Source organism: Vombatus ursinus, unplaced genomic scaffold (genome assembly GCF_900497805.2).
Source record: "Vombatus ursinus unplaced genomic scaffold, bare-nosed wombat genome assembly UNPS02006874.1, whole genome shotgun sequence".
NCBI lineage: Eukaryota > Metazoa > Chordata > Mammalia > Diprotodontia > Vombatidae > Vombatus > Vombatus ursinus.
This window is the reverse complement of record NW_020946652.1, coordinates 6,393,120-6,402,044: the sequence shown is the minus strand read 5'-3', so window position 1 is coordinate 6,402,044 and position 8,925 is coordinate 6,393,120. Positions and strand designations below refer to the sequence as shown.

General features: G+C 53.1%; 1 protein-coding gene across 3 annotated transcripts in view; it reads left to right on the top strand.

The window, feature by feature from the left end:
* Positions 1-6,437, top strand: part of CPN2 (carboxypeptidase N subunit 2) — a 10,256-nt gene extending 3,819 nt beyond the window's left edge. For 2 of the 3 annotated variants that reach the window (XM_027848724.1, XM_027848723.1), the window contains exon 2: positions 3,937-6,437. In XM_027848724.1, the coding sequence (XP_027704525.1) occupies positions 3,944-5,569 (1,626 nt within the window). In that variant the 5' untranslated portion in view covers positions 3,937-3,943 and the 3' untranslated portion in view covers positions 5,570-6,437. Of the gene's footprint in view, positions 1-878; positions 1,134-3,936 lie in introns of those variants that run through there. The other variant, XM_027848725.1, reaches the window with a different exon arrangement.
* The last annotated feature ends 2,488 nt before the right edge of the window (positions 6,438-8,925 follow it).

Here is an 8,925-nt window from a genome sequence, read left to right as displayed (position 1 = left end):
CTTCTTCTTCTTCTTCTTCTTCTTCTTCTTCTTCTTCTTCTTCTTCTCCCCTCTGTTTTTGCCTCTCTCCTCCCCTCTTTCTCTCAGTGTTTCTGTCTTGCTGTCTCTGTCCATGTCTTTTCCTCTCCGGCATTTGGTGCCAGATGAAGGATCCTGGCCACCATCATCCTGTGGGATGATGGGAGGCTTGGGAACAATAGTGTCCACCCTTTCAGCCCATTGGGACAAATTTTACAGAATAGCTGAGGCTGGAGACACTGTCCTAATGGCAAGATGGGAGCAAGAAGTGGCATGAGGGTGGTTCCTTAAGGTTGGCAAAGGGGACAGAGAGTACTGGGTAAGCTGAGGTAAGAAAAGAGGGCATGCCAAGGGTGGCCTGAGAGAGGCTGAAGGGCAGACAAAGGGGATGTTTTGCTAGGTGGATCGGGGGTGAGGAGACAAGTAACTGGGGCCTGCCTGTCTGGGGGCCAGGTGGATAGCCCACAGAGCCTGGAGTCAGGAAGCTCCGAGTTCAAGTCCAGCCTCAGATACTTACTAGACCTTGGACAAGTCATGTAACTTTTGTTTGCCTCAGTTTCCTCATCTGTATGACAATGACAATCATAGCATCTCTCACCAGATTGTTGTGATAACAAAGGAGAGAATATTTGTAAAGCACTTTGCAAACCTAAAAACTATACAAATTCTCACGGTTACTATTTTAGTAGCAGTTCCGGTCCTTGCTAGCTTTGTGACCTTGGGCACAAAGCCTCAGTTTCCTCATTTGTAAAAAACGATGAGAGTGACGACACTTCCTTCCAAGGGCTGTGTAAGTACAGCTAGGGAATCAGGTCCCTTGGGGGACCAGGGCGGGAGTTGGGCAGGGGTCAGACAGAGCTGGGGACTGAGCTCCCAGATGAGGGGTGGCTGAGTTGGGCAGGTGGAGTGGAGAAGAAGAGGAGCTGGTCAGAATTAGGAGGGGAGGAGGAAGGGAAAAGTGCACCTCTGCAGTCTTCCTAGGCCCCAGAATCCTCGAGGGCAGGCCGCACGGCCCACTCACTCACGCTGACTTCTCTCCTGCCTCCCGTGTTCCCGGAGAATCGTCTGGATTCCTCCTGGGCCTCGGGCTCCCTTTGCTGGTATTTACCTTCCGGGTATGTGCCCTGTGTCCCCCCCTAGACTGGAAGCTGCTTGGGGGCAGGCTTTGGTTCTGGTTCTATTGAATTCTTAACACAAAAGCTTGTATACAGTAGGTACTTCATGTTTGTGGAGTTGAATTTGCTAAATAAAAGATGAGAATAAGAGTTTATTATATACCTACTATGTACCAGGTACTCTACTAGTTGCTTTACAAATATTATCTCATTTGATCCTCACAACAACCCGGCAGGGTAGGTGAGTAGGTGTTATCATCCGCATTTTACAGATGAGGAAACTGAGGCAAACAGAGGTGAAGCGACTTGCCCAGGGACACACAGCTAGTAAGTGTCTAAAGCTGGATTTGAACTCAGGTCTTCCTGATTCCAGGCCTGGGGCTCTATCCACTGCACAATCATTGCTTAAGAAGTTAGGAAAGATAGGGGCAGCTAGGTAGCGCAATGGATAGAGCACTGGCCCTGAAGTCAGGAAGACCTGAGTTCAAATCTGGCCTCAGACTAAACACTTGAAGTGTACTAGCTGTGTGACCTTGAGCAAGTCACTTAACCCCGATTGCCTCACCCCCCCCCCAAAAAAAAAGTTAGGAAAGATGAAGACAGAGCCCTTGCTGTCCCAGAGTTTATTTAGGGCTAAAATTATATGCAAAATCCCAGAAGTGAAGGGACTTCAGAATGATAGGATCCCAGGTTTGGAACTGGGAGGGATCGTCAGAGGCCTTCAAGGGTGTCAGAGATGGGATTTGAACCCAGGGTCTCTGCCTTCAGACACAGGGCTCTGCCTGCTGTGCTGGGTCACACCTCCTGCTGTCATTCTCAATAAGTGGTCCTCCAGCCCTTGCCTGGACCCTCATTGGGGAGGAGCCCACCCCCTCCTAAGCCATCCAAAAGCACTATGAGACAGCTCTGATGGCGAGGGGGCTTTCTCCCACATGCAGCCTAGACTGGGCTCTTTTCTACTCCCTTCCCCCCTTCCCACTTTGCTGTTCCTGGTTCTTTTCCCAGGACCATGGAGAACAAGGCTCATCTCTCAGCCACAGGACTTGAACACACTTCCCACGCCCTCCTGAGTCTGCTCTCCTCCAGCCTAAACATTCCCAGAGCCTTCAGCCCTTCCTCACAGGACCTGGACTCAGGCCCTTCCCCCATCTTGTTGGCCCTCCTCTGGACCCTCTTCATCTTGCCAACATCCTTCCTGAATTTTAGAACCCATCATTGGACACAGTCCTCCGGTTATGCTCTTTCCAGGACAGAGACTGGGGGACTTGCCTCTCACACTAGATTGGGGGTTACCAGAGCCGGTCTGGGGTTACTTCTGATGTTCTGATGATTAGCAACTTGCAGAGGATCAGACACAAAAGGGGACGCTTGCTGAGGTCAGCCTGGGAGTCTGCTGATTCTTGGTGACCTCTGGCCTTTTCACAAACAGGTTTTGAAGTAGAAAGTGGGTATGGTGCGGTTCTCCTCCCAGGTGTTGGGGAATTGAGCCAGCAAGGCTTACAGCTCTCAGCTGGATGGAAGATTCTGAGTGAGACAGAGAGCTGGCTAGACAGAAGTTGGAGAGAGATTGGTAGGCAGATGTTAAAGAGATTGGAGACAGGTGGGTAGACAGGGAGAAAGATAATGAAGAGCTAGGTATACAGAGAAAGGCAGATGACATCTGTCTCTATCTAGAGAGAAGGATAGATTAGATAGATGAAAGACAATAGAGAGATGGGTAGGCAGATGATAAAGGGATATATCAAGAGTTGGGTGATGGATGGTATGTAGGGAGAGAGATAGCAGAGCACAGAGAGGTGACCACCAGGCGGAGGAGATGGGCCACAGGGCAGGGGCGTCTTCCAGGGCAGAGAGGCCAGGACTGAGGGCCTGAGGCATTGTGGAGCTGGGAGGGCCCGGCTGGAGCCAGAGCTATCCACCACTCTGAGCTGGTGGCTCCAGGGTCCTGCCCTTTCCCCAATGCCCTCCTTGCTGACTAAGGTCTGAGAAAGCAGCTGCTCTGGAGACCAGGCTAAGTAAGATTCTAAAGCTTGTGCCCTACATCAGCCTTCTGGCCGTATTTGTCTTTAATCTGCTTAGGGTTAGGGTTGAGGTACTTAGGTAGTGCCTGGTGCCCATACAGAGCTGGGCCTGGAGTCAGGAAGAGCTGAGTTCCAATCCAGCGTCTGACATTGACTAGCTGTGTAACCCTGGGCAAGTTACTTCACCTCTGTCTGCTTCAGTTTCCTCAGGTATAAAATGGTGATACTAATAGTACCCACCTCCCAGGGCTCTTGTGGGGATCAAATGAGGCAGTATTCATAAAGCACTTAGCTCAGTGCTGGGCAAACAGTAGGTGCTTAATCAATGCTTGTTTCCTTCCTCAGGGTGGGGAGAACTGGGGAAGGAGAACTTTGGGTCCTGAAGGAAGACAATGCGTTCCAGCTCTGACCTTTGCTGGTCCTGGGGCCATTGGCTGGGTGGTTACCAGGTCTGAATCCCAGCTTCTCTGTAACATGGGAATAATGAGATGGTGTTGACCTCAGCCGGGGTTTCATACGAGGAGATAGTCTGACAGCAAACACTTATTAAGCACTTACTGTGTGCCCGGCACCTTGCTAAGTGACGGGGATACCAAGAAAGAATGTGAAAGAAAAGTGGTCTGGGGCCTCATTCTGAGAGCGGGCAGACCCTGCGGACAGATGCTGGTGGCCCTCAGTGGGAGTGCCATTAACCCCTAAGTCTGCACACTCCATGCTTTAGCATTAGGCCTGGCACCACCGAGTCAGGACAAGAGGAACCTCATGTTTTCTTCCTTCCTCAGCAGGACGATGCTTCTGGGCCTCACCCTGCTGCTCCTGGCCAGGCTGACCCAGGCCTGCCCTGTGGGCTGTGACTGCTTCAATCGGGAGGTGGTGTGCACCGCCGAGGACATGGATGACATACCTCGGGACATCCCCAAGGATGCCACTGAGATCATCTTCGTGGAGACCTCAATGCTGACCCTGCAGCCCTGGGCCTTCAGCAACGCCAGCAGCTTGTCCAAGGTGGTCTTCCTCAACACCAAGATTCAGTCTTTGCAGGCAGAGGCCTTCGGCGGGCTGCCGGGGCTCACAGACCTGGAGATCACCGGCAGCCCCCTGGGGGGTCTTCGTGGGGAGGCCTTCAGGAACCTGACTAGACTCCGCAAACTCACGCTCAACTTCAACACTCTTAGAGCCCTGCCAGCCGACCTCTTCCAGGGCCTGGACACCTTGGAGTCCCTTCACTTGCAAGGGAACCAGCTGCAGACGCTGCCCCCGGCCATCTTCCAGCCCCTTGAGGCTTTGCGCCTCCTCAACCTTGCCCAGAACCTCCTGGGGCAGATCTCTGAGAAGCTCCTGGGTCCCCTGGCCAGCCTCCGGACCCTGAAGCTGAGCGACAACCTCCTGGCCACGCTCCCCCGTCTGGCCTTCTGGGGCCTGGGCAACCTGCAGGAGCTGTTTCTGGATGGCAACAGGCTCTCGGAGCTTCCCCAGGGCGTGTTCTTGGGGCTGGGGGCCCTGCAGAAGCTCTGGCTGCAGCATAACGCCATCGACCACCTCCCCCCCACCATCTTCTCTTCCCTGGGCAACCTGACGTTCCTGAACCTGCAAGGGAACATGCTCCGGGTGCTCCCCAGCGGCCTCTTCGAGCAGACGCCCAACCTGGTCAGGCTGTGCGTGTCCAACAACCGGCTGGAGAACGTCTCTGCGGGCACGTTCACAAACTCCCCCAAGCTCAGCGTCATCACCCTGTCGCACAACAGCCTCAGCAGCCTTCCGCCCGGGGTCTTCGACCGCGTGCCCAGGCTCACCAAGCTCTACCTGGGCAGCAACAACCTGACGGCCCTGGACAGGCAGCTCTTCCAGAACCTGACCCACCTGGAGCTGCTGAGCCTCGCCGACAATTCGCTGACCACCCTCCCCGACGGCATTTTTGACAATAACTTCGAGCTTTTCAACCTGGCCCTGCACGGCAACCCCTGGGCGTGTGACTGCCGCCTGGCTTACCTCCTAAACTGGCTCCGAGAGTACATCGACCGCTTCTTCAACCTTCAGACCTACTGCGCCAGCCCCCAGTACTTAAAGGGCCAGGTGCTGCCGGCGTTGCAGGAGGAGCAGCTGGTGTGCCCGGCGCCCCTGGAGCCCTACGGGGTCCGACGTTTTCTGGCGGAGAAGGAGGAGTCAGGCAGCAGCTGGGACTTGCCGGAGGAGGATCGATCCCCCACCAGATGCACCTACAGCAACCTGGACGGGACGGTGGTGCTTGCGTGCGACCAGGAGGTCTGTCGATGGCTCCGCGTGCAGCTCTCTCCCAGGCAGACCTCCTGCACCCCGGGCCTAACTTTCAACGCCACTCAGGAATGGGTCTTGAAATCAAGTTGCGGCTCAGTCCAAGTCACTGTCTCCATTAATGCCCTGGGTGGAGGGAGCTAGAGAGAGGCCAGAGACGGTCCCAGGCTGAAGCTCTGGAGAGCTCCTCCAGCCCAATGAGTGTTCCCTAAGAAACCAAGAAATAAAGGGTACTAGTGATGATTTCCCAAGGTAAAGTGTGCCATGCTTGGAGGGATCTCACTTGGACGCTGGGTCAGGCCAGTGACTGGTCCCCCCCCCCCCCCCCCCCCCCCAGGGGTTCTTTGTCCCTCTTCCTCCCTTTCTCCCCTTGGGGCTCTTCCTTGCAGGCCTTCTGAGCCTCACAGGGATGCACCGTCCTTGTGTTCTGAGCCATACCATTAATGCTGGCTCAGTGTCAGTGTCTGTGAGCCCATCCCCAAGCTTTCTTATGGTCATTTAGTAATTAAAGTCACAGCCCAGTGATGGGGATGTGATCTGAACCCTTTAAAGGAAAAGACCATGTCTTTGGGATCTGGACCCCAAAAACGAAAAGCCCCTGGACTTTTCCACGTGGCCCAGGTTGCCTGGGGCACCCAGCCCTTCCCAGTTAGTCATTGCCTTTTCATTGTGGCCCTCTTTGTCTGCACCCGGCCCCACCCTAGACCCCTTCCACAGGCCCTGGTCCCTGGAGTTTGCCTGGGGCACTTGGCCCTTCCGGATCCTTCTCTGTTACCTCCCAGGCACCCAAGCTATTGGCCACTCTCAGACCACATCCAGATCTCCCCACAGCCTCTGTGTAGAAGTGTCCATCTTGCCCTATTAGGTGGCTTAGACACCTCAAGAGCCTAGCTGGGTTGTAGTCCCATTACAAAGGCTCAGATTCTTAAAATCTGGTCAGTAGCTCAGATTTTTGGAATCTCACCCCCCCCCCCCCCACCGGTGTTCTAATAAACCTTGTCTTGGACTGAAAGAAGGCTTGGGTCGAATTCATTTGCGGCAGGACCCACATATGGCACACATTCAGGGTTCCAAAGCCCTTTTCCGGTGTTATCTCACTGGAGCCACCTTCACCTCACCCTTCCCAGGCCTCCTCAGGGAAGATCCATCTACTCTGTGCCCATGGGAGGTCAGAAATGAGGCTGGTGGTGGGTCGCCCCTTCCCGCTCAGGGAGAACCATCCCAGAGCTACCCCTGACAGTGCTGGGTCCTGGGGAGCAGCCCCTACTTTGGGGAATCGTCCTCTGCTCACTTTTTCCCATTTTTTTTAACAAAAAAGTATTTTATTAATTTATTCTGATTTATCAACAATCACTTTCATAAGCTTTTGAGTTTTAAATTTTTCTCCCCTCCTTTCCTGCCTCCCTTCCCCAGATGGCATGCGCTCTGATACAGCATTTTTTCCCATTTTGACATGACCCCATTCATACAAAACCCCTGCATTTGCATGGGACCCACATAGCTCTTAACAAGAGGGAGAGTGTGACCCATGCCCCTGAGATGCCACGTTGTCTCTGGAGCCTTCCCTGAGGCCACCAGGCTCCTCACTCTCCCACCCTGACTGTCCCATCTTCGAGCTGAGCTGGGTCCTCAGTGATTAAACTTCCCCCTATCTCACAGAGCCTCTTCAGGATGCTAGACTGCCAATCATGGGCTCAAATCCTGCCTGGATAATTGCTAACTGTGTAGTCATGGCACAGGCTCTCAGTTTCTCTTGGTCTCAGTTTCCTGACTGGTAAAATGGACATTAAAATGCTAGGTTTCCCTGCTTCACAAGCTTTGGGAGGGCCAAATGAGATAATACACATCATTTTCACTTGCAAATCTTGAAGAGCTACAGAGACACCAGTTTTTATTATTCTTTAACACGATAGCTCAGAAATTCTGGGACTTGGTGACAAGCTAAAGTGCCCAGAGCCTGGGCTAGGGAGTTAAGAGATGGGGCTTGGGTCCCCCCAGGAGCTGAGTGATCTTCTCTGAGCCTCTGTGTCTTCATTGTTGAAATGGGATGTAGGAGGTGCTGGCCCCCGAGATGGGCGATGAAGGGAGAGGGAGAGGACTGGAGTTGGGAGGTCACTGCCATAAGGCATTCCCTGAAGAGGAAATTCACTTTACCAATACAGGGCAGCCCCTTTCTGCTACTCACAGATTGCCTTTAGCACAGAGAGGTTAAAAGATGATTTGTCACATTGAGTTTGAGACCCCTCAGAAGGAGATGCTCAGCCCACCAGTGGGGTAGAGATGATGCTTGGATTCCTGGAGACAGAGGGCCTGGAGGGAGAAGAGAGCTCAGGACAGAGCCCTGAGGGGCCCCTATGGGAGGGGGTGATCCAGTTAGCAGCAGAAGGGGGTAGAGAGTGGGAGAAGAGAAAAGCCAGAGCAAAAGGGAATGTCTCCAGTGTCAGATGCTGCAGAGAATAAAACCCAAGAAACGATCAGGGGCATTAGATGGGAGGCCTTGGATGGTGCGGTCGGCTCAGAATTTGGAATTTGGGAGAAAAGAGGGGTGGGGGAGAAACCTTGGGTCTTGTTTGTGTGGCAAACAATGCTCCCTCTTTTCCCCCCTTAAATGCTTGGGTTTACAAGGTTGGAAAATATACTTTCTGTAATGTAAGGCCATGCCAAGGGCTCATGTTAGTTAAATAGATGAGTGAGAGAGAGAGACAGAGAGACAGAGAGACAGACAGAGACAGAGGGAGGAAGAGAGAGGGATAAAGAGACAGAGGAATTTGTTTTTTTATTCTTTAATAACGTTATTAAATCAACACAGCATGACAATGTCCACTGTGAGTCTCAGACCGATGAAACAACACAGGCTTGGTAACAAGCCTTACAGACATCCACCCAAGTACAGCCTCTTCCTCTCTCCCAGATGCTGCTCTGTTGAGTGGCTGTCCTCCAGCCCCATTCCTGTCTGGGAGGTTGACTGCAAGCCCCTACTCTGGAGGTGACCTGGGCGACGGCAGCCTCTGCCCGGCCAACCCCCCCCCCCCCCCCCCCGACAGGGCTCCGGCCGCCGCTGTCCTGTTGCTACCAGCTTTAATCCACGCTCTTCCCCACTTTGACTGAAAGTTTTCTGATTCTCGTTGCTCAACTTTTACTACTCAGCTTCCGCCGTGTCTTTTATCTCTTGATGAAAGAGAGACATCGGGTTTTTGGTCCCACGCTACAGGCAGGGAGAACCCACTGGTTAATCATTTGTCTCCTCTCCTCTTCCCTTCCTTCCTCTCCTCTTCCCTTCCTTCCTCTCCTCTTTTCTCCTCTTCCTTCTTCCTCTAACTTTTCTCCTTTTTCTCCTCCTCCTCCTCCTCCTTCTTCTCATCTTCCTTCTCATCGCCAACAAAAGTGTTTTGGGCCTCCCTCCTCCCATGCTAAAAAACAAGCAAAGCGACCAAAGGGGCCTAGTACTTTGAGGGAAGGGCACTACTTACAAGAAGGAAAAGGTTGCTATGAAGGAAGGA